The 26415-nt window shown below is 36.6% G+C and overlaps 1 protein-coding gene across 1 annotated transcript; it reads left to right on the top strand.

Annotated features, from left to right (window-relative positions):
- The first annotated feature begins 2896 nt into the window (after window positions 1-2896).
- On the top strand, window positions 2897-25448 carry ttc21b (tetratricopeptide repeat domain 21B). The gene is made up of 29 exons (XM_015370508.1): window positions 2897-3089; window positions 4338-4467; window positions 4541-4651; window positions 5682-5848; window positions 5935-6057; window positions 6441-6598; window positions 6962-7046; window positions 7173-7271; window positions 9069-9264; window positions 9401-9498; window positions 9636-9836; window positions 10006-10135; window positions 13617-13774; window positions 13896-14120; window positions 14358-14596; window positions 14916-14988; window positions 16107-16217; window positions 16297-16435; window positions 16839-16945; window positions 17244-17432; window positions 17647-17757; window positions 17843-17924; window positions 18000-18150; window positions 18220-18381; window positions 23067-23262; window positions 23497-23721; window positions 23851-23971; window positions 24064-24131; window positions 24216-25448. Exons 1-29 carry the CDS (start codon window positions 3066-3068, stop codon window positions 24291-24293), a joined length of 3957 nt encoding a protein of 1318 aa, XP_015225994.1. The 5' UTR covers window positions 2897-3065; the 3' UTR covers window positions 24294-25448.
- The last annotated feature ends 967 nt before the right edge of the window (window positions 25449-26415 follow it).

Raw genomic sequence — 26415 nt, 5'->3', positions numbered from 1 at the left:
ATATTAATGAGCACTCAAACTGTAAATGGATCAGCTTACAGTAAATCACTGTCTTGAGTTTCCAGGGAAATGGAGATTACTCACCACTTCCTCCCCAATATTTTTTTGTTTTCTGTTTTTTTTTTTTTTATGAGAAAATATGTAGATGTTGCTTTGAAAGAATAACATCACTTTTTGTGAACATGCAAATTTCGGAAATCAAAGTGTACTCCAGTCAGTTTAGCCTTTGCTACAGGCGCCCATAATCTACTTTCCACGAAGGCTGTCACGAATCTGCCGGAAGCTATTATCATCTAAAGTGGATAGAGTATGTTATGAATTATTAAAAACTATCCAAATATTTGTTATTGTCCATCATTGCTTATGGCAAATGTGGTTGCAGAACCACACAGTGGGCATTAAAAGAGAGGCTGATGGCAAAGTTCTCATTATTTCAGTCATCTTGTCAAATGAGGAATTTGTGGCTTTTTCTGCCACACCCTTATGCATTGCTCAGATGTTGTTTTCTGGACAGAGCTCTTCTTGCAGAAATGTTTGCCAAGGATACACTTAGTATTTCAGGTTGTACAAAAAAAAATTAAACCTTTTTAAATTTCAAGTCTCTTATTCTTATAATTATTTATTTCCTTAAGTTTATCTTCATTATGATGTAAGAGATCTAACACTCTCACTTTACTAGATGCATCCCAAATTAACTCACAGCTCATTAATGGCAACAAGTGGGGTTACATATAGCTTATTTTAATGGCTGTTAAATCAAGAATGATTCTGCAGACTCTCCTCACTGGTTGCCAGGCAACATGATGGAACACTCCTTTGTTGGACTACATTAGGGTTGAAGGTCGGATGTCGGTCTGCCATGCCCATCCGCTGGATTCAAGAATGCCGAGCAGTAATAGGCGGATATGTTTATGAAAAAATATGTCTGTTTGGCTTCAATGTGGCCACTGGTATGCGAAGAGACCATAGTAAAAAAAAAAAAAAAAATCATTTCAAACAGAAATCTGAGAATGCTACCCATAACAGCTCTATAATTGCATTTACTCCAGATAGATGGGCAGAAAATCCTATTATATTAGGCAGAGGAGAGTTATCTGTATACCTTTTAAAGGTGCTAACAGATGGACACACACACAGTCAGATGCACAGGAATACATTTTTTATCCCCACCTACTAATTATTAACATTATCTCATTTCCTGCTCAAAGCAACGAATGTAAGTAAGACAGATTTTTAAAACTCTGCATCCCTTCCAAACACTTCCTATTTACGACTCTCACACACACACAAGCACGCCTCTTTTTTTAAATGTCTTGTATTGCAAATGGACAGCAGAAAAAGATACCTGTTGGGTAAACTAGCTCCCTCCACTGGGATTCTTAGTCAAATTTCAAGATTTCGGTTAAAAGTTGAAATAAGAGTTCATTAGCAGCTTAGATGCTTATACATTGGGCATGGTGCTGTGATCGATAACAGCCTGTTCAAACCACAATGGATATAGCCATTAGAATGCAATTGCATACCCCAGAGGATATGGCTACATTGTCCTCATCTAATAGGTTTTTAACATGCTTTCTTTAAAAGTGCAACAACTCATGTAATATGTATTGCTATTACCGAAGTACAACACCTTAGTTGTCTGCAATTTTTAAACTCTATTCTCTGTGTGTATGATTTAAAAAAATATATCATTTTGGTTTGTTTAAAATAATGAAAAGTATTAATAAACAAATTGTTATGTAAAAGGTGTACTTATAATGGAGTTTCTCTGTCCAGTTCAGCTTCAGTTTGGATCCCAACAAGCTCCATCACCGATTTAAACACTGACTAAACTTATGTGGTACAGTAATTAGCCATTGTTGCGCACAAAGCTCAATATCAACCTGATTTACCCTCACATTGATCTTCTGAGAATATTGATTATGTGCCAGACTCAGTGATAAATAGTACCTGACAGAGCATGGAAAATCCTCTGTTGGAACAGTTGCACAATGAACTCAACACAATGGACATCAGACTGAAGATACTTCATGGTATTACATAAGCTTGGTCCTCTAGTTATCAGACATTTGTTTACACTGTGTATAGCAAAGTTAATTATTGATTAGGCCTAATCATTTGGGAATAAAAAGTGAAGACTTCCAGTTATTATATATTAACATCTAAGAAACCTTCAAGACTACTGTAAAAAACGGAAATCTTCTTTATTAAGGGAAAAACAAATGACAAGACAATAGGAGGAATTTAACCAGGGAGCCTGTTTGCATGATTTCCATGTATTCAAAGTAACTTATACATACTCTGACCTTTGGCATGCATTCTTTTTATAAGAAGTGCTTTAAAAATAGAAATTCAACTACAGAATCCCTCCACAAAATGCTTACTTACAGTTTCTTTAGTATCTTTACTCTAAATGAAAAAGCCAATAATACTTTGTCTCCATATGACACTGATACAGTTGCTAACCTACATTTACTCTAGTTATGTGACATATATATTTTTTCTTAAGTTAAAACCCACATTCCCTATAAAATTAAGGTGACCACTAACACATTTCCTAAATTCACTCAAATTATATATTAGTGTTTCAGAATGGAAATTCAAACATAGGATTATTGCGCCCCCTTTAGTTAAATAGACGCAACCGAGTTGTAATTAATTGTAATTTTGTTCCCGAGTGTTGTCTGTCAGGGTTTAAATGGTGGTGTTGAGCTTTCGTTACGCTCCACGCATTGAAAAAGAAATTCTGAAAACCATTTAATGTAAACTTTTATCTTTGAAAATCCTGTTGGCATTTTATAATCTGTCAGATATGCTAAATGAAAAGACTTCCCACGGCGTCCTATAAGAAATTAAAGCCTAGCAGTCAAACTTGAGGGTATATTAAACATTCCGTTTTCTACACCGTTTCCTAGTTACCAAGCGACGCCGAAGTATCCGCACAAGATAGAGAAAACTAGATAACCATAATATCTACTTAATTGCCTTTGTTTTTACTAACTTTAAACATTGCAAGGGCTTATTTGTTCCCCGTCAGTATCTCCACTTTAGGCGTTGAAGCCAAGATGGAGGAAGAAGACACAACACTGGTAAGCTAACTGGCTAATAATTATAGATAGATAGAGGCTGGTCGATAGAAAAAGCGAAGAAAAACAAAAACTAGGAATATATTTAGCAGTAAATGAGATGAAGAGGCAAGTTAACCTCCCCTCCAACAAAAATAGGTTACACAAATGCTTCTTAGAGCATGATGGCGAATGTATCTTTAGCAGCAATATTCTTGTATTGCTCGTTTCCTCACATATTTAGTGTGTGTTTTTACTAGTCGTGGGTGCTGCATTAACGCCAGACTAATTAACATATTATCACTGTTTATGTATAGTCAATATCAGGCTTGGAGTTGGGTCTATACTAGTGTTGAATTGCTCCTTAAAATTATAGCGTATTTGCCAGCAAGTTAGTCGCTGCTGTTTATTTTGGTAACATAAAATCCATAGAATACTTGTTATACTTTGTTACTTTGTTATTATATTCAACTAGTGAAACATAATGTTAGCTTAGCTTGAACAGACTACCAACATAAACAACACTCTTTAACACAACGCTAGGATAAAATGTTGACGTTTTCCCCATTTTGACATTACCCAGCATCCTTTGCGGCTTCTCCAGCCTCACATGACATTACAATCACTTTCTGAGTGACTGGTGGTAAAAGGAGAGATAATTTGAACTGACTGACACAGAGCTATTGACTGTAAACTGTTAACATGACCTATCATATAGGCCTACAGTTCAGAACTGAGGTTTATCTGAATAAACACAAATATACCTTATTGAGTATTATGTACTATTTAATTTCATCACCAGTTATCAAAGCTTTGTCAAGCAGTTTGGAAACAGGAGATGAGTCCCTTGCCTAATCCGCCACAGGCCGGAGAAACCTGTTCAAAGACTTACTTTTACTTATCATTTAGGTAGAACACACCAATCATCCTTATCTTTTTTTATTTTTTCCTTATCTTGTTTTATTCTTATATCTTATTTGTACTTACAATCTTATTTTTCTCTCTTCTGTAAATCATTGCACTGCAAGAAAAACTAATTTCCCGCAAGGTATTATTTACGTAATTCTGATTCTGATTAATGATGCCCTTTGACAAAATTCAAATGAGCTATTTTAAAATAGATTAATTCCAAGATTACAATGAGATTAATCTAGATTTAAAAAAAAATAATAATAATCTATGCACACTACTAGTTTTTACACTTTGCGTTAACAAGCTATTTTAATAACCACCCCCCTTCCCCTCCTTTATACCTGAAACGTTTTGCTCCAGGCTTTGATCAAGTACTTCTGTTATGAAAAGTACTTTAATCATGCAGTCACTTCTACGGCAGCTGCTCAAAGGAAATACAGAAATGACCCCATCTACATTTTCTTCCACGCCTACGCAACTCTAATGCAAGGTATGGTTTTTTAGGTTCATATTGATTAAATATGATTTGTTACGTTTTGTTAAAATGTGGGTTGTGCCTTCAGGTGAAATCCAGGAAGCCACAGCAGAACTGGACACAATAAGAGATGATCGAGATCTGTCTCTCTGCACGCTGATGGCTCTTGTCTATGCTGAGAAGAAAAAAACAAACCCAGGTAATCCAGTATGGTTGGTCAATGTTTTTTTGTTTTTTACACTGTGTATTTGTGATATCGTTTGTCATTTTTTTCTTTTTTTTTTTTATATTTGATGAAAAATACCGCAAAAATAATTGTAAAGTGTAATGATTTTCAGACTCCTTTAGAAATAAATCTCTAAAAGGTGTGTAGTCCATATATGTTAAGCCTTCCTGGTTCGGTTCTGTTAAGAAACACTTCTTATGTGTTTACCGGCTCTTCACATCTATAAAATATAGGTTTTTCCAGATTGAGTTCAATCAATCCATCCATGTTGGGGCCAGTGCCTATCTCTGGTAGTGTATTTGTGAGAGGCGAGGTACACCCTGAACAGGTCACCAGTCTGTTGCAGGGCAACACATAAACACACAAGAACATACAACCACACACACTCACACCCAATTGACCTAACAGTCATGTTTTTGCACTGTGAAAATGCAAACTCCATGCAAAGAGACCCTGGGGCAGGAATCGAACCCAGAACCCTGTTACTGCAAGGCAACAGTGCTACAAACTTTAGCACTGTGCAGCAGTATAAATTCCAATATATTTTTTTTTTTGGCACAGTCTTTACAGATGGAAAGCGATTATTAAAACAATTAAACAACATTTAAAATTCTAGTCAAAGAAACCCTCAAGCCCTTTGCAAAACGGTTGTGTTTATACTGAGATTAAGTTATACAAAGCTGCACTCTGCACTTTCCATATTGGCAGACTTCATATGGTAATTAGTTGCACTGGGTTTTGTTCATGGGTCTAAAAGGGAGGCTAATACGTTTGAATGCCACATCTTTTAGATTTTTATTTGTTAAGAACATTGAATATTATACTTTTTCCCTCTAATTAGCCATTACAGTATGTGTTGCTTTGTGCTGTTACATGGCACTGCATCAGAATAAAATATATTGGAAGTTCAGTCTATAACATCACAAAATTTGAAAAGGCTAAGAAACTATGAATAATTGTGTTCTGTATGTTGACCAAGCTAGATGTTTCTCTGAATTCTCAGACAGAGACATTATCCAGGAACTTGATGCCAAGGTCAAAGAGGATCGTAAAAGTGCTCCCCCTAAAAGTTTGTACCATGCTGGAACCTTTCTCTGGCTTTTAGGCCGCAATGATAAAGCAAGAGAGTATACGGAGAGAATGATCAAACTGTCCAATGGCTCCAGAGAGGTAAGACTTTATTATTCTATGTTAGGATAGATCAATAAACATACTTAATCATTTTTTTGTGACTGCCCCCCTTCTTTGTTTTTTAGGGCATAATCCTGAAAGCCTGGATAGATGTAACGTCAGGGAAAGATGCCTACATCAGGAAGGCTGGGAAGTACTTTGACGAGGGCCTGAAAGAGAAAGCTGATGTTTTTGGCTTGATGGGAAAAGTACTTATATTGTTTTGATTATATTACACTGAAAATGTTATGATGCTATAATGCATTTTGTTTCCCCATTTTTGAATAAGTCTTGGATGTTTGAATTTTTTACAACAGCCCTGAGCAGGTGAACTGTGTATTAGTTCTGAGGGTGAAAATAATTCCACTTGTTCTTATTATCATTTTTATTTTTTGACCATATTTATATGCAGTAAAAAAATGCATGTAGATTTTGTATCTTTTCACACTATCAAACATTTAACTTATTATTATAACATATTGTTTAAAAAAAAATTTGTTTGAGAGGATACTGAAACACTTTCAAACAATGCCGTTTTACATATATTTGCATGTTATGTTAATTTTTAACATATTTCTCTTTTATCAAATAGGCACAGTACTATGAATGTCGTCAGAACTACTCTGGTGCGTTAGAGATGGTTAACCAAGTTATAGTGAGTTTTTCTGGGTTTGTACCAGCTCTAATAAAAAAAATGAAGCTGCTGCTTAACCTTCAAGATTGGGATCAAACAATCGATGCTGCCCACAGGTAATTAATTACATGTTTTTTTCTGGTATTTCCAAAATAAAATACCAAATTGCCTTTTGTAAAACTCAAATAAGCCTTTTTGATTAGTTTTAAAGAATTAGAATAATAATATTACAGATATTTGGATCATAGCTAAGCCAGATTAGATTCCCTTCCCCTGATCTTAAGAATTGCAGTAGCTAACTGTGGTCCTCTCATCCTTTGGCTGCCTTCTCACTTCCTTTTAGTTTTAAAACTGTTTGTCTGACAGCTTTACTTAGTAGAGTAGGAGTATCAAATATTCTATTACTGTCAATGAAAGAAATCCTACCTTATGAGTGTTAAAGATTGACTTTTATTAACACCCCCTGTATCATGTTTCAGGCTTTTACAGAAAGATAAAAATAACTTGGAGGCACTAAGGATGCTGGCTCTGCACTCTTTATGCAGAGATGGGGATATCACAGAGGTAAATTGAACACAGTTTATCTTTACCACAATAAATGTTTGAAATTAACAAGATTCAATGATATATAATAGAACATATGTATTATTTTATATAATATTCTGTTTTATTCCTTTCACCCCCTGACAGGCAGTAAAGCATCTTTTAAACCTCATTAGCAGTTTAGATCTACTGGAACCAAACAACCCCGAGCTTTACTACAGAACGTCTCTCGCCTTCACCCGTGTTGTAAGACCTATTTTTAATATCCTTTATAATACTTACATCTATAGTGTGATTTTTCTTTAAATACCTCACTTTATTACTGCTTATTTGATACTTATACATGGTATTGAATCCATATGGGTTTAAAACAATTTTGTGTGATTTTAGTTAGGTCCTAACAATTCAAATATTGTAAAGAATAAGATCAGAATCAGAATCAAGTTTATCTTAATTCAAAAGAATTTTTATAATCTCTGTGATCATCAGCAAAGTTGTCACAGTTTTAGTTGGGGGTTGTTTGAGGACCCAAATGTAGAGACCAGTGAAGCAGAGAGGAGTTCTTGTTGGTTTAATGAATAACTGAGGCAGACATCCAAAAATACAAAATACTAGGAAACAAAAAAATCTGAAAGGATCAGGGAATAGCCACTTAGGAGGCCGGGGACGAGGAAGCAACTAACAGCAACTAAACAACAAGGAACCAATAAGGGGAGCAGAACAAAGATGGGCTAATGAGCTGAATAAGGAGCAGATGTGTGTGGAACTAACTAGAAGGAAGCTAAGGGGAAAGGAAACGAGCACAAGGGGGCAACAGAGAGTAACTCAAGACTGCTTGAATATAATGGAAAATAAACCAAAGATCAACAAAACATAATAACTAATAACTGAAAACTAAAAACTCAGACCCCAAAAAGGAGAGAACATAAGAAAAGTAATAATGAAGATTGATATAGAAGTAACATTTACTCTCCAATCCAGTCCAATGCTTTTTTTTTTTTTTTTTTTTAGATGGTGTGTGCTGGTAACGGAAATATTTCATAATAAATTGCTTAAAACATTTTTTTATGATTTTTTTATAACATCTATCCATCTATGAGCATTCTATGGCGAGAGGCGGGGTGCACCCTGGACAGGTTGCCAGTCTCATGCAGGGCACCTTTTTAACAATTAAATATTTTTTACTTTAATGCAATCAAAAAAAGCACCTCTTTTCAAAGTTACCGTAAAGGTATGAAAGAGACCTACTAGGCAATATACTTTGCCTGTTGTCGAATGTAGATTGGCTACTTGTTTGTCAATCAAACATTTGCACACATGCCCCCAGTACGTTATTTACGTAGGCTCCAAGTGTAACTCATACGCTGTTTGGCTAGTGGTCCGCCATAACGCCAAAACACGAAGAAAAACTCCTATGCTTGTTTGCTGCTGTAGCTTTTTTTTTTTTTTAGCTATTGGTTCACTCTTTAGATCCCAACATAAGTTGTAGAGGCAGCGAGAATAAATAAAACACACAGCCGTTGGACATATTTTTTACCACAGAATCATCTATGACCCCTTTAAGGAAATAAATAAAGTATATTTTTTAACATATCTTCAGGTGTAAAGTGAAAATATTACCCTAAAATCAAAATTCTGCAAGCTCCGTTGCAGATATTTTAAAAGTACGACCAAAATAACTTTAATTTTGAATAGAGCTAGACTAATACAATGGTTAAAAAAAAGGAGAAGCAACTTATGTTTATGAAAAATCTTTTTTTGTGTCCGTCACATAAAGTAACCCTTTCTAGCAGATTAATGACTTACCACTGTCACTTAAAATTTTAATTCTCTTATGTTTATCACAGAAAACTATGAATTTAAAATAGAGTTTTTGGATTTGCAATGATTATAAACATTTTCTGTCTTAGAATCAGAAGGTGTTTTTAATGTTGAATGGGACTGTCCTACTATTGTTGTTGCTATTTCGTGCCTTACAACATGTGTTTATAATATATCCAATATAATATTTATGAATTTTACTGTGACCTTTCTGTCTTACAGTGTGGACGCAATGAGAAAGTGTTAGAGCAGACATTCCGAATGGTGGAGAGAGCTCATTCTATGGCATCAGGGGACCCAGATTTAGCCGCAGAGTTAGGCTACCAGATGGTGCTTCAAGCCAGAATTAAAGAGGCCATGAAGTGGTACAATATCGCCATCAGTAACGAGGAAAAAAATAGTATTTCAGCTCTGACTGGTACTGTGGACTAAAGGGTTTTTTTTCTGGAATATGCCATGACATTTTTTATCCTTAATGTAATTTAAAAAAAAAATCTTTGCCATGTGTTCTGAGATAATTTTTCTTTTCTTGATTGTTATTTTTGTTTATCCAGGCATAGCTCGCTGCAAGTTAATTAAAGGACAATTAGACGAAGCGGAGCAGCAGTTGGAATTTCTCACAGTGACTCAACAGTCCATTGGAAAATCAGGGGTAATATTTTCTTTTTTTTTTAGATATCCATATTTGTAAAGCAGCTATGAGTTATTAAACTAGATAAACATCTTATGCTGTTACTTTTTTGTCACTTTTGGTCACTTTCACTGAATTTTTTTCTCATATTATGTCAGGAGCTTTTGTACCTACAGGCTGTGCTGGCAGGAAGAAAGCACCAGCCCCCAGCGGAGGTGACCAACCTTCTGAACGACGCAGTAGACACACACTTCTCCTCACTGCAGGGTCTGCCTCTGGGAGTTGAATATCTAGAGAAAATGAACCCGGACTTCCTGTTGGAGATTGTCAAAGAGTATCTCGCTCTTTGTCCTTCAAAGGTACAACATGTATATGGTTTTTGTTGACCTTAGATTATGTACAAAATCCATTTTTTGTGCTTTTTGAATAAACAAATCTCTTTAGCTCAACGATATTCTCCTGACATTCTAAAAACTTTCTTAGAAACTGTGTAGCTAGTAGACTAATAGGTTAAATGTGTTTTTTTAGCCTCCTGCTGCTGGCCAGCCTCCTGCTCCTCAGCTACAGCACTGTGCCTCGTTGTTGGATACTGTGGTCAAAATTGTGCCAGGTCTCCTTAATGCTGTCTTTCTGCTCGCCAAAGTCAGATACCAGTCTGGTGAGTAATTGAAATAAATTGTACATGTCAGTAAATCCGAAGAGCTTTTCATTGTTCATTTGTTTTAATACTGAAAATCAAAAAGTTAATCTTAGATTAATTAGTGTTTCGGAAATATCTGTTTAGATTGATTTTGAAAGTTGTAGTAAATGAATAGGAAAAATTTTTATTAAAGTCTCAGCTGAGTGAGAAACAACAGAATGTCTATTTTAAAACTGTACTAAAAACCCATATTTTCTTGTAGGTGGTTTACTGAAGCAGAATATGAGACAGAGTTAGATCTGATAGTTATGGTATTTCTTTTATTTGTTCTTTTCCTCTTTATTGTTTATTATTTTTTGTTGTTTTTTTTTTTTACCTAATTATATTGGGTTGTGTTACGACCCCAAGGTCTAGGGGTTTTGGGAAAGCAACATAAATAATGTCTGGAGTAGTTCGGGGGAAGTAAAAAATTATTTATTACAAAAAAAGATGGTTAAACAGCCCCAAAACACAATATAGCTTAACTCAGTTAAAACAAAACAAAAAAGGTAAGGGCAAACAGATTCAAGATTGGCTAAGAGCAAATAAAATTACAAACTGCCAAAAACCAGTCAGACTAAGTTTTAACACAAAAACAAACCAAATGAAAAGACAAAGGGAGCACCAAACCTCCCAAACACAAGCTACTAGCTTGAACAAGTCCACCTAAAGCAGACTAAGAAAAGTACATACAAAGCCAGGGCAAAGAGCTCTTTCTTCCCAAAAACAGATGCAAAACAAGATGGGGGAACAGCTTAACAAAACCTTCCTAATAGCTGTCCCCAAACTGAAAGCTTTTCAGGAGCCTTTTATAAGGTGCAGGTGGGCCTCATCAGCACCCTGATTGGCTTGACACTCTTCTGCTGGTCCAATCATGTCACTCAGGCAGCCACCAAGGGAGTTCTGTCAGAGCTGAACCTGCATAAGAAAAAGCCTGCACAGTCTTAAAAGGCCAGGGGCCGTAACAGGCTGTCATGAGCTGCACCTGTTAGCATTTCTATTAATCGCTCTTATTTCTGTTCATCCCTGTTTTGTTGAAGGAAAGGTTTTCTGATCTTTCGTTTGTCTGATCTTTTGTTTACCCTCTGTTGCCGTTTTACTCTTTCATCACCACTAATCATGAAAAACGTATGTTGATTTTTAATATCAGCATTTTTCCAACCTTAGATTGGAGGGGCGCCCCAATCTTTAAAAGATCCCCCAGTACTCACCCTAGAGTTCCACTGTGGTGTGCAAATATGCAGGTGCATATAGGCCCAGGTGAAAACACCATCATGCCAGTAGAAACAGACCATGATGGAAAAGTGGTTTAAACCCCACACAAAACAACCTAAAGTAACTTAGCGACATATTTCTTTTACTCTGTGCCCTATCCAACTGTAGAAGTATTTCAGTGTCCTTTATGAGCATGTTGCTGTTTAAGGCACATGTCCCCTAAGAGGACATTCCTGGGGGGAAAAAAACAGAATGTCCTACATAAATCAAATCATTTCCTAGTTTCTACAGTTTCTACTCTGCTGCTGTTAGACTGCTGTACCTGAGTTGCATTTATTTCAGCCTCATCTATTTCTCTTTCTTCTCTAGACATGTATTGTATATTATATGCAGTCAATATTGGGTAAGGGGAACCTTTTACATTAACTATTGCATTAGTACAGCATGGCATGGATATGGTCAACCTGTGGCAATACTGAGGTGTTAAGAAAGCTCAGCCTTATTTAATAATCTAAACTATTCTTTATGTTGGCTGTGCTCTCTCATCTTGACAATTCTCCATAGATTATTAAAAACATTTTAGAGCTGATCAATCTGTGGGTCTACAAAGCACAGGGATTCTGTTGTCAGTATATTAAGTACAAACTTAACACCCGAGGGAAGCAGCGACTAATCGTTTCGTTTAGACAGCTGTGCTTGTTTTGCACTAAATAAAACACAATGGACGAACACCAGCAGATGACATCTGTTACTAAATAATTAAGGAAACTTTAGTCTTCACAGTCAACATATTACTCTTCAAGCAGCATAGATTCTGCGTCTCTCTACTCTTGTCTTTTTCCTGGATATCACTTTGTAGTGATTCATCAAGTACGCAGGTCAAGTAAGTGGGTGGCCGATTACAGGACGCTGCTTGTCTTTATCAGTATCAGAGAAGCTTTATTGCCAAGTAGTACTGCACATGTAAAGCCATACAGGTGACTTAAGTATAGAAATAATTGAATGTGAAAAAAAGCAGGTTGCATAGGAATATTAATAGAGAAAAGCAGTGTCCCATTTTGCGGAGGAAGAACGCCACGACAGATCTTAAAAATACAACAACACTATGCAATTAAATAATGAATATGCAGGAGCTGAGATTTTTGTATTATTTACAAGGGAAAAGGATCATTAGGAAACCCAAGCCTTGTTAATGAGGGTAACGGCAGACAGGAAGAAACTTCTTTTGTGGCTGGAGGATTTCCTCCTGATGGACCACAGCTTCCTTCTAGAAGGGCAAGTCTGAAACAGTTTGTGTCCAGGATGGAAATGGTCTGCTGTAATCTCTGCTGCCCACCTCCAAGTCTTAGAGGTGTACAGTTCCTGAAAAGAAGGGAGGTTACAGCTAGTCATCCTCTTTGCAGAATGAATGACATACTGCAGCCTTCAACTGGAAGAAGTCCATGGTGGTGACTGGAGACTCGCAGAGGATGATAGGCGAGGGATGGGCTGTGTTTTCCAAGAGTTAAGCTCCAGTTGTTCTGGCTGCACCAGATCACCAAGTGGTCAATCTCCTACAGATGCAGCTGTTGGTGTACAGGGAGAAGAGCAAAGGGTATAATTTCTGGGCAGGTTGGCTAAAGTGCTTTCGGTGGCGCCAACTCTATGGCAGCTTTGCCTCTGTCAGTCTATCCCAATGCAGCTGTGGCTACTATGTAGCCTACCACCATCAGTGTGTGAATGGTTAAATGTAGTTTAACTTTACACTTACTGCCCATTTATAATTTGCCATAAATCCATTGGTTTGAGGCCATGTATTCCTTACTTCACATCGAAGATTCTTGGCAGTGGTGGTATGATTTTTAACACCCCTTGTGTTTTTGTTTAGGTTTTTTTGCAAAAAATGCAGAAGGGTTCTATATCAAAGCTGTGTTTTGTGTTTTTTTGTTTATTTCTTTCAACTCCACCATCCAACATTATGCTAGGATATAGTGCTGAAATGAACAAGCAGCTTCCTTAGAAAAATCTTCAAATTATTTATATAACAGTCAAATTGACAAAGAAAATCTTCAAATATGTCCTTCTGTATTTATTGAATATATATTTTTATATAATCTGAGTTTTATTTTTGTAGTGAATAACTGTATATAACTATATATAATATTTGTATGTTAGTTTGAAATTCATATAAATGTACTTGTATGTTAATTATTGATATATTTTTGTGCTTAGTGTTTTGAATTGCATTGTTTCTGTATTTCTTCAGGCGATATAGAAGCTGCTCAGAGCAGCCTAAACCACTGCCTGGAGCAATGCCCTTCTCATGCAGATGCTCACCTGCTACTGGCCCAGATCCATCTCCTGCAGGGTAACATGATGCTTTGTAACCAGTCTCTTGAAAACTGCCTCAGCCATAATTTTGAGGTAAAACACAGAAAAACGACTTTCTTTAAATCAAGTTGTATAATGCCAAAAGAGGGTCATATTGCCTTATTGGTTCAGATAGTGTTTATCTAAGGGGTTTGTGATTTGTTGTGCATTCTAGATTCGAGAACACCCTTTATATCACCTTATCAAAGCTCAGGCTAAGAAGAAGGCAGGTGAGCTTGGAGAGGCTATTCAGACATTGCAGATGGCCATGAGTCTCCCAGGTGTCCGTAGAGCTGGATCTTCGTCCAAGTCTAAGCACAAGAAGGCCGAGCTTAGCTCTGCTGACTGCGTGTCTCTCTTCTTGGAGCTAGCTGAGGCCCTGTGGCTTAATGGGGAACAGGTGAGAGAGAGTTGTTATGTACCTGACACAATTTTATTTGGATTTTGTGAGATTCTGTGGGTTTGTTGTATGTACTGATTGGGTTGATTTTTGTTGAAAATGGACCCCAGGAAGAGTGGTCTCTATAGAGATGGGGATCCTTAAATGAATAAATACATTCTCATTATTTCTGGCCTTTATGGAAAGCGTTATTAGAGGATGAACATATTTCATTTCATATTACGTTTCATATTACAGCACGAAGCAACAAAAGTGATGCAGGATGCCATCAATGAGTTTTCTGGAACTCCTGAGGAGCTGCGTGTTACTATTGCTAATGCGGACCTGGCCCTGCTACGTGGTGACACTGAGCTGGCACTGAGTATCCTAAGAAACATTACACCTGAGCAGCCCTATTATGTCTCAGCCAAAGAGAAAATGGCTGATATATATCTGAAACACAGAAGGGATAAAAGACTGTATGCCAGCTGCTACAGGTGAGACTAATATTTTGATTTCAAAAATGTAAAAAAAAAAAAAAAAAAAAATCTGTCTGAAATCTTGGATAATATCTAATTATCTTAAAGGCAGAGTGAAAAGTAAAATCTAACAAAAAACCCAAACAGTTCCTGCAGTTTATATATTTTAGCCTCTGTTTAAAAGCTGAAGATCAATTATTAAGGTGTGAGCCATTGATGTAGAAGATAAAGTGTTTTTTTTTTTTAAATAGCTTGGACTTACTGATGTATGAGTAACTCGTATTATTCAGAAAGCTGTTTAAATAACACAAACATCATCTGATGTTATTTCCTACAGAGAAATGGTGGAGAAGCTTCCTAGTCCTCACACATATCTCTTACTTGGTGATGCTTACATGTACATCCAGGAGGTAAAATACTTGCTTCATTTTGATATAATTACTTATTTGAGTTTTTTTATCTAATGAAAATTACAGATTACTTTTTCCTTTTTATATTTCACAACACGAGGGGCACAGTATGCTGTAAATTTATAGATATTGCAATTTCACTATCTGTGCGGCTGCAGTAGCCAGTTATTTGAGTACCATATATTTAGAACCTGTATGACAGTTTTTCATTTCTTTAATTAAGAATAAAATGATTTGAAATGTGACGAAATAGCAACATGATTAATTTGTGTCCGTGTATCGGTGAGTTGACACTAAGGCGTAAAGCGGATGATAATGTAACAAAAATGTAATCTGAAAGGGGATTTAGTTGTACTCAATCTGATCAGTTTCTGTTAAAAAAAACTTTCATTTTTATTTAGTTATTCATTTACAAAACTATAAACAGTGGCTCAGATGAATGGATTTTATATTTCGTAGAAACTCTTATTTTCTTAGAAAGTAATAAAATTTGTTGACAAATTTTGTTAAAACTATATAAAATCCACTCTAGCAGTCCTACCGTTGAGCTACAGTACATTACTTTGACACAAAAATAGCTTCAGCCCTTTCTAACCCTTTCATTGGTGGATAGAAATAGGATCATTTAGGTATGTAACTTGCTAACCATGTAAAAAAAAAAAAAAATCCCTGTGTTACAAAATAAAATGTCTTCACTGTAAAATCCAGGTTGCTCAACAAAGGAAAGCAACCATGATCACATTTATTAGCTGCTGAGAGTGGAAAAACACACAGTGAACATGCAGCTAAGTGGCAGAAGGTTCAGAAGATGTTTTTAGACAAATCAGGGAACATGCTGTATTACCCTCATGACTGTATGGGTGACAACCTTGGCCTTTTTATGTTGACACATGCCTTGGTTGTGACACAAGATACAATTTGGCCTAGATGGATCTTTCCAGCCCTTCCACCATTAATAACTTTAATTTTATCCAAATTTCCTAACAGATTGCACATTAAAGCATTTAGCAGCCTATTACATGTTTACAACTTGTTTCCAGCTATTTCTAATATTTATATAAACCTGAAAGCAGCAATAAACTTTAACGCTACTTAGAGTCATATGTGTTTATGTTTAGCCAGAGAAGGCCATTGAGGTTTATGAGCAAGCTCTGAAGAAAAACCCCAAAGATGGAGCATTGGCTAGTAAAATTGGGAAAGCGCTGGTCAAGACTCATAACTACGTCAAGGTAGGTTATTTATCTAATACCCACATGTGTTACTCACAGATAACAGTTTGATGACGCATGGCTGTTGTGGCCATTGCAGGCAATTAGTTACTATGAGGCAGCTCTAAAGACGGAGCAGCAGAACTTCCTACGCTATGACTTGGCTGAGCTTCTGATGAAGATGAAGCAGTATGAGCGCTGTGAGAGAGTATTGCATGACGCTTTGGCTCACGAGCCAGGTACTTCCACTGTCTCAATATTCAGGGCACGACACAGACATGTTGAAACATTATGCAAAGATACTGGCTGGGAAAGGGGTTTAGACATTAAAAATCAAAGTTTGACTGTGAGGTGAGATTAAACTGATTATAACTTCCTCTAACGATAAAGCTGCTCAATGGGCTTATAAGCTTTTCACCTAAAAAAAAAGTTTGATTCATCATCATCAAACCATTGTGTACAGTCTGGTTCTTCTATTCTCAATTTATCAAGTAATCTTCATGCATCAGACCACAAGAAGGTTTCCAAAAATTCACCCTTTTACTAGTGTTACACTAGAACCCATACATTACTGCTTCAGTTCCATATTGTCATGTTGTGTTTCTGACTTTTGTTTTGTTGTGTTGCTTTTTTCCCCTCAAGCGAATGAGCTTTCTGCTCTCTTAGATAACTGCCGTTATCTAGTGCTGCTAGCGAAGGTCCAAACTAAAGCAGAGAAAAATGAAGAAGCTTTAATGTCGCTGCAGAAAGTGAGTGATGACATTCAATCTTTCTCAGCACCCTCTTTTAATTATGTTTTTAATTACATTTAATAGAGGTTTTCTTATATGTTTTCATAAATGTCATCTCAAGGAATTTTAATGAGAAAAACAGGTCTGACTTTGGTTTAATTATATATTTAATCAAGCACATTCTAAATGAATTTGTATCGGTGCGATTCAGTTGGATTCAAAACAGCTATTAACACATTTTCTCAAAACAGTGCCTTAATTTATGTGTCTTTTATTTATGTTTACTGTATAATGTTGAATAATCTGCTCTTCACAGGCTCGAGATGTTCAGGCCAAAGTGCTGAAGCGTGTGCAGTTGGAGCAGCCTGATGCCGTCCCCGCGCAGAAGCAACTTGCTGCAGAGATCTGTGCTGAAATCGCCAAACACTATACAAGTCAGAGAGGCTATGAGAGAGCGGTCAAATTCTACAAAGAGGCTCTTGTGTATTGTGAGACCGATCGCAAGGTCAGTGCAGCTCAATCAAAAGCGTTGTGTGTACTTAGTGCCGCTGTGAGCTGTACATAGCAAGAGTTAGTTTTTTAGCCTTCCAGTCTTTCTAAAATTATTACTAATTTAATTTGCTGAAGCTTTTCTTTAGGTTAAATATCTTTTCAGCATCGTTATATGCAATATCCTGTGCCATGTGAGCGGTTCAGATGAATGTGCTTCCTGTTCTTAGGTAATGCAGGCGCTGGCACAGTTGTACCTCACACTGGATGAGCTCGATTTATGCCAGGAGCAATGCAGTGAGATTTTGAAGAATGACAATTTTAATGAAGATGCTACTTTGGTTGGTGCTGTCCCACTAACAACACGGATGTCACATTTTATTTTTGAAACCAAATGCAGAATTTCTCTTACATGTTTCTTCTTAGATGATGGCAGACATTCATTTCAGAAAACAGGAATATGACTGGGCTCTTAGTAATTTTACCCAACTTCTGACACACAAACCAGGTAATTACATTTCATCAGTGAATACAAATAGCAACTTATCATTTTTAAATCTGAAACCAAATCTGTTTTCTCCAGACAACTACCCAACTCTATCACATCTCATCAACTTGTTGAGGAGAGCCGGCAAGTTGGAGAAAATCCCCAGTTTCCTTGAGAAGGCTGAAAAACATTCTTCCAGAGTTAAATTAGACCCAGGCTTCAACTACTGCAAGGGCCTTTATCTTTGGTAAGTTAAATCAATTTTAGTCAACCTTGTTTTTCCAAACCATGGGTCTAAACTACACCTTTTGCACAGGTACACTGGAGAAGCTAATGATGCTCTGAGACACTTCAACAAGGCTCGGAAAGATAATGACTGGGGTCAGAATGCTTTGTATAACATGATTGAAATCTTGCTCAACCCTGACAACGAGACAATTGGAGGAGAAGTATTTGAAAATTTAGATGGGGAAATCAGGTGAGTTCTACATAAGCTGAGTATTAAAGAGCATGGGGATTAATCTCAATAAACGAGGTTACAATTTAAAAGATATTTTATTTATTATAGTAATTCAGCCTAAAAATGGAAATTAAATCACTTTATTTATACAAACATGTCAAGGAGCTTTGCAGTTAATTCAGTCAAAGTATAGAGACAGACTGGTTAGTAAGTTTTCTGTCTATGGAAACCGAGCTGATTTGCCTTGAGTCATTGAATTTGCTCCCTTTGTAAGAGCATGCAGTAACAGGGGACAGTTGCTAGAATTGTGATTGACTTTGCAGCAGTACCTCATACTGAGCATGCGTATAGCAACACTAGGGAGGAAGACTCACCTTAACAAGAAGAAACCTTCTGCAGAACCAAACTCAGTGCAAATGGCCTTCCTGCACATCGGACTAGGGGTATGAGTGGATGGTGCACACATACTAAAGGAACCCAGAAGCACTAATAAGGTAGAAGGTAGTAGTAGCTCCTCTAGTGGCTTCATTTAGAAGAGAAACCCGTCTAGGTAGATTAATTCTGAGCCAATATTCTAGTCTGAAAAATAGAGCTTATATGCAGTCAGTGACAGTAAAAAATCTGGCTGGTTATTCAAGTTTTTTCAGTCATGTCAACCACAAACAAGCAAGATTCCACACATGGAGGAGGTCATACATGCAGCTATCTGCCTGGAATGAAAATGTATTTCAGGACTTCTGATCATTTTTGATGAGTGAAGCTTACAGTTGATGAATCCAACACGAACACTTAAAAGTTAGATCATCAGCTTAGTGAAAGATTTGGCCACTTACTGGATATACACATTATACCTGGTAAGGCTCCTTCCTTGAATTATGCATCAATGCAATATGGTATCAAAGTAATCAGACAAGGTAATCAGACTACAGGGGCTTCAGCTCATCCGCATTGGCTCATCTTTAAAATTTCCCATCAATTATCTGTCTTCTGTCTAGCCCAATGGCACATTTGGGGTATAATTACTGGTTCCAGCTATAGTTTAGGTTTTGTGAATTTCACCAAAACTCTTCAGTGGGCTTTGCTTTCCAATCCCCTCAAAACTGCAGTTATTTCAGGTGCTATTGCAGACTTAGTTTTTCTTAATATTTAACTCTCCTTAATTATACCTGGATCAAGCTTTCTGTAAATAGCCAGCTTATTTGGTAATAGCATTTTGCAGCTTACCACTTTTAAAGATGGTGTTTATGACTGACAAATTGGCTGGAAAATTTTCAGCTGCATTCGGTATAGATTATCTTCACCGCAGCCTTAGCGACAGATATTTAAGCAGACACTGAACATACTGTATGTCAGTGTGAACATGGAGTCGCAGTGCTTGGGAGTGTGGATTTGTAGGAGACTGTTTGGAGTAGGTGTGTGAATTTTTCACCTTGAGGAGTAGGGTTAAAAAGTGGGGAGAACGATTTAGACATCACAAAATTCACCACCCATGAGCAACAATAGGCAGGTAGCCTCAGCCACTGAAGAAACAGCCATCCCAAAAAGAAAGTCAATAGTCCCGCCTCAGATTTCTGCTTTGAAGCCCAAAAGTAGCCACCCCCACACAAAAGAAGCTCAGTAAAAAAAAAAGGGTTATGAAGCACGAAGCGAGGGACAGAATGTTCCCATCCTCTCTGGTCAGCCATCTGAGCAGACTGACAAAAAGTGGTATAACAAGAGTAAGGTTAAAACTTTAAATTTAAACTGCCCAAGGTGCAAAGCTGAACAAACCCCTAAAATGTTATAATTTAATATGGCCAATATTATGAGGAAAAATTCAGTTACAATTAGGGAAGTTTAACATTCTTTTTTGATTAATTTAGATCTTGATAACTTTAAAGGGCTATACTTTTATTTAGTAGAGGTAATTCTACAATACCCTGTTAATACTTTTAAGATCTCCTGAACTTTTTCCCATTTTCTTTTGTTATAAACACAAGTTTCATAATGTTTTATTGCAATTTCTTAAAATGGACCAAAACACAGTGTTTAATAGTCTCTCAGCTTACTCTGATACACCCTAAAAAGGAGGAAAAGCCATTGTTAAAAGAAGCTGCGTCTCTAGATTTTCACAAGCATGTCTTCCACATGCGTGCTTAAAAAGCTCTGGGCAGATAAAGTGGAGGAAAGCAATATTTAGTCAGTGACTGATTGTGCATGTTCTCCTACTTAGAAAGATGAGAGAGGTTTGTAATTTTCATCATAGTTATACTTTGAATATGAGAGATAAAATGAGGGAAATTATTAATAATTTAAATCATTTATTGGTAAACCAATGGGGAAAATACGTATTCAGTCACCCACAAAGAAGCAGGACGTCTGACCCTCTGAGACCTCTAACTTCTTCTTTAGGAAACTCTTCTGTCATCCACCTGTTGCTTACTTTAATGGTAACCATTTGAACTTGTTATCTGTATAAAAGATTTAAAAGGTTAAAAGTCCATATTGCACAGAGACAACCCAAAAATATTATTACTATAGAGGAGAACTGCATGGAGCATTGGGCCGTAACACCAGCTACAGTGTGAGCAAATCTGGTGAAGACGTACAGGAAAGATTTGACCTGTTATTAAAATTTTGTCATTGAATATTTATTTTCTACCATAATTTGAAAATCAATGCTTCAAAAAATTAAATATAGTTTCTTACTACTTTTTTCTGATTTTGTCTCATAATTGAAGTTTACCTCTTATGAAAATCACAGCCCTCTCATCTTTCTAAGGGGAACTTGCTTGATTCAATTCAGTTTATTTATGTACTGTAGCACTAATTGAAAACACATGTCATCTCAAGGCACTTTACAGATACAATTCAACCAAATTGATTCAAAGTTTTTTTTTATCTAAGGAAAACCAGTTGATTGCATCGAATAATTGACTGGAAGGCAATCCCTCACACCAATCATGCTTGTAGTGACAGTGGAGAGGAAAAACTCCTTTATAACAGGAAGAAACCTCCAGCAGAACCAGGCTTGGTTTGAGCGGCCATCTGCCGAGGCCGACTGGGGTTCAAGGAAACAGAAGCAGACATACAGAAATAAGCAGAGATACAAAAAGAACTTGTCAACCAGCTCCACATGCGTCCCCATCCAGGAAAGACACAGCCAGGCAGACAAGCTGCGAGCCAGACCCCACGTCAGGGGACAAAAAGGGCACATCCAGTTTGTCACAGTCAGAGAAAGAGAACTACACTGAAAACTAGGCCAATCTCAAACATCTACAAAGGTGTTGATGCAGCATCATAGCTGATACTTCTCTCCAGGATTGTGCCACAGCCAAACAGGAGCAGACCAGTAAAGCTACCATGAGAAAAAGCAGAGAGAGCATATTGTTAGAGATTGAACTAAGAAATTCTGCAGAGTGGGAGAATAGAGATAGAATGGATCAGAATGATGAAAAAGGGGTCTCTATGTCCTCCAGCAGTCTAAGTCTATAGCAGCATAACTATGGAGATAGCTCAGGATAACCTGAGCCACTCTAACTATAAGCTTTATCAAAAAGGAAAATTTTAAGCCTACCCTTAAAAGTAGACAGGGTGTCTGCCTCACAGACTAAAACTGGTATTTGGTTCCAGAGGAGAGGAGCCTGATAACTAGAAGATCTGCCTCCCATTCTACTTTTAGACATTCTAGGAACCACTAGTAAACCTGAAGATTAGGAGCAAAGTGCTTTATTCGGAACAAAAGGAACAATCATATTTCTAATGTAAGATGGAGCTTGGCCATTTAAGGATTTATATGTGAGAACGAAGATTTTAAATTCTATTCTGGATTTAACAGGAAGCCAATGAAGAGAAGCCAGGATAGGAGAGATATGATCTCTTTTAATTTTCATCAGAACTCATGCTGCAGCATTTTGGATCAGCTGAAGGCTTTTAACTACAGTTTGTTGACTTCCTGATAGTAAAGAATTACACTAGTACAGCCTTGAAGTAACAAATGCATGGACTAGTTTCTCAGCATCATCCCTGGACAGAATATTTCAATTTTTTTGCAATATTCCGCAGATGAAAGAAGGATATTCTAGAAACCTATCTGATATGGGGTTCAAATAACAGGTCCTGATCAAAAAGATTGTTTACTTTTTTATCTGACGCTCTACTAAACATACTACCCCCAATTTTGTCCGAGTTTAATGGAAGAAAGATGGAACAAAATACAGTGCTGTCTTGGCTCAATACCCATTAGAGTGTGTTAAGATTTGACATCGGATGGAAATTTATCTTCCAGCACAGAGAAACCTCTACATATCCTGAAATAGCTGCAATCAAATAGTTTAAATTTAAAGTGTATTTATGTTGAGATGTCTCAGTAAAGTCCACTCCTAAATTCAACACATCTTCTGTTAGCTTCTCTGTTAGTTTTATATAGAATAAAGGCTTTTTGAATACTTTATTAATTGGTATTCAGTGAGCAGTTTCATGGCTAATTTTTCCCTTCCCATTTCCTTATTGGGATAATTTTACTTAAAGCAAGAAACCTTATGCAGCACAACTGGTACATGTCTATCATTTAAACAGGAAATTATTTCTAAATAATGAGATCATAAAAAGATCCAGGATTTTTTAGGACCCTTACAGTGCCTTTGTAACCAAAGGTTTGCCTCTGGTTTTAAACTTTAAAGGCATTATTTCAATGCTATCGTGATTCCACTTTGTCTCCTTAGCAACTCCACAGAAAAGCAAGAGTCTGAGCAGCTTGCTGTGAGAACAGCGGAGAAGCTTCTCAAGGAGATAAAGCCTCAGACTCCAGGCGGACATGTACAGCTCCGCATCCTGGAGAACTACTGCTTGCTGTCTACTAAACAGAAGGCAAACATAGAGAAAGCCCTCAATGTTTTCACAGAGATTGCAAACAATGAGGTAAGTAGACTCCAGATGGTGCACGACATTATTCTTTCTTGTGTAAATATGCCCACACTAGGAGCACAGTATTGTATTCAGGCCCTCTACTTTTTATTATTGACATTTTATTTAAAAGCTTAAATTTCCAGTGTCTGATTATGAACTTTCTCATAGTTGGTCTTTATAAAGTAGAATTGTGGTTTTGTGGGATTCATCCCGTCTCTCCTACGTATATTCTTTTGTGGAATTCAGAAAGACCACGTTCCAGCTTTGTTGGCCATGGCAACAGCATACATGATGCTGAAACAAACTCCTCGAGCCAGAAACCAGCTCAAACGCATAGCCAAGATGAACTGGAACATTGCTGATGCTGATGAGTTTGAGAAGAGCTGGCTTCTCTTGGCAGATATTTACATCCACTCGGGCAAGTACGACATGGCTGGAGACCTTCTAAAACGATGCCTCAATCATAACAAGGTGGGCTTAAACATGTTGATACACTTTGAATACGATATCTATACATCCTTCTTAAAACCCTTAGGGAGAAAATCTTTTTTGTGTTATACCAGCTGTGATCTAAGATTTTACATCTGTACTTGTTCCCAGTCGTGCTGCAAAGCTTATGAGTATCAGGGCTACATAATGGAAAAAGACCAGGCATTCCGCGATGCAGCTCTCAACTACGAAATGGCTTGGAAATATGGAAATCAGAAAAACCCTGCTATTGGTATGTCAAACAAAATCAGGGGTCCCCTTCTAGTCATAAGAGGATCAAAAGAGAGTCACATTTCCAACATCTAATGTCTGCTTTTCATTTAGGATACAAGCTTGCTTTTAACTACTTGAAAGCAAAGAGGCATGTTGATGCCATAGATGTATGTCATAAGGTGAGGGATCTGAAAATAAATGAGCAGAGTTTGATGTCTCGGATGTGGTTTTGTGCTTTGACGCAGCTGCATTTCTGTCCGCAGGTTCTTGCTGCTCATCCAGATTATCCAAAAATGAGGAAAGAAATCCTGGACAAAGCTCGCTCTGCCTTGAGATCATAAAGTCAGATGTTCATGTGTTTGCCTGTTAGCAAATAGCAAAGAAGAAATCTAATGGGAAAACACAGAGAATATACTTTCAGGCATCTGTTCCTGAAAAGCAATTAAATTGTTTATATATGTTTTTTTCTTTAGATTGGAGTGGAAATCTTACAAATATTTGCATTTTATTTATTTTTTCACACTGACACTGCATTTTATAATTTTGACAGACAAAAGTCGGAGGTATTTGTATGGTGTCTGTTAAAGATGCTACAGTATAATCTTTACATTTAGCAAACAAATCAAACTGACTAGAAAACAGTTGTGTAGTTATGTAGGGTTTTAAACTATAAACATTTTAAAGAGCCTTAAGTTTCTGTGAGGAGTGTGGGTAAATAAAAATGTTCTTTTTTGTGTATTTTTGGGTGGATGAGATTACGAGGTGGGCAAGAATCTACATGATCAGCTGTCAATTTAAATATTAAAGTGGACAAAAATGTCTTGACAGATTTTGATAAATGAGTTTTAAGATGTAAGAGGTTCACTCTTTGTACATGGACCTGTTTAGTTCTGATGACTGGCATGCAATGCATAATGCTGTCATGGACGCTAACACCGAAGCAAACAGCGTTTGCTTGCGTATCTTTAGAACTATTCCTGGTTTATATTGGTATACAGCTGTGCTAACAAGTTTACATTCTCTGAAAGAACTGCTTATATTTAGCCATAGTTCAATGATACTTCGGTCAGGAAGCAGAGGTAGTGATGCTGAAAATAGATCCTGCAGTAAAAAGAAGTCAGTCAAAATTTCTGCCCCAAAGTGTTATTATCACAAAGTCTTAATGACAGATGTGGCATCCAAGGATGGTTTAAGGAGCAATTACTTTTTCTATAATAGGCCAAGATGTACTTTTCATTGATTTATTATTTTTAATGAGTATTTTCCTCCTCACAAAACTGCATTAAGTATTTCCTTAAGTGAAATGTTTATATGATGTTGAAACAATTTTGACAATCTGAATCTTTGTCTGTCATTTAAAAGAAGATATATTCTCACTCAAAAGATTGTAAGATTGCAGAAATATTACTTTTGTTTTTTTTTCCATAGCATATTGCTCGTGCATTCATTATTTTATTGATCTCTTTATCTGTTAAAAAATGTGGTCACTTTGTAGTATGCAGCTAATAATAAATATGAATATTGATAAAACAGAAGTTATGTTTTTTGTATCCCTCATCTGTCCATCCTTTACATAGCATCCTGAAAGGACCCCTGCTGATGAATGACTCAAGGGCATAGGTTAGATTTCAACTTTGGTAGGGACACTATTGGTCTTAAGTTGAATTGGTTTGATATCATATGTCCTGATCATCATGCATGCTCCTATTCTTTTTATGCTCGACGTGAGCATCAGGGCGCATTTCGAGCAAGAGAAAACTGCATTTTTTGCTACATTTATGCAAATTTTATAAGCACTACACACACAATATGCTGTTTATCGATGTTTGATGCATCAGTGGCTCGGAATAATGTAAAATTGGGACAACTTAACACTTTGAAAAGGGTTACATTTGAACTTACCAGTGACTAAGACGGAAGGTAAATACGTGCCTTTTTAAACAAATATAGTCTAAATATGCCTGTTGTTGGTGTATTTATCCTGTGTTTTCTTTTGAAGCAATAGAATTGTGCAGAGGTAAACACAGGTAAAACCCACTGTTATTATTTTTATTTGATATGCTGATATTTTCTGTATTGTAAAACCAAGCAAAATAAAATATTTAAGGGACTGCAAATAGATTTATTGTATTTACATGGGCGCGGGAACTATAGGAGGAACTGACACTAAGCATTTAAAATATTAACTTTAATATACAAGTTGTGAGAAAAGAAGTGACTGCTTCTACAACACTATATTGTAAATTATAAACATATTATTCACATAGAATTATTGGAAAGGACAATAAAGGTTGGCCCAAAATATTGGTAAGAACATGTCCCTATGCAAACCTAAGCCCTTTTTGTTGTCTTATAAGAGAAAATAAAAGGAATTGTCTTTTTGTCAAAAAAAAGTTTTTATTGCAGTATCTTGCTTATTTTCTGAACTCTCTTAATTGAGGATGAACACGCGGCTGCTAATGA

This window comes from Cyprinodon variegatus, unplaced genomic scaffold (genome assembly GCF_000732505.1).
Source record: "Cyprinodon variegatus isolate N-32 unplaced genomic scaffold, C_variegatus-1.0 Scaffold46, whole genome shotgun sequence".
Classification (NCBI taxonomy): domain Eukaryota; kingdom Metazoa; phylum Chordata; class Actinopteri; order Cyprinodontiformes; family Cyprinodontidae; genus Cyprinodon; species Cyprinodon variegatus.
Note: the sequence above shows the minus strand (reverse complement) of the source record. Positions and strands in the feature narration are given on the sequence as shown.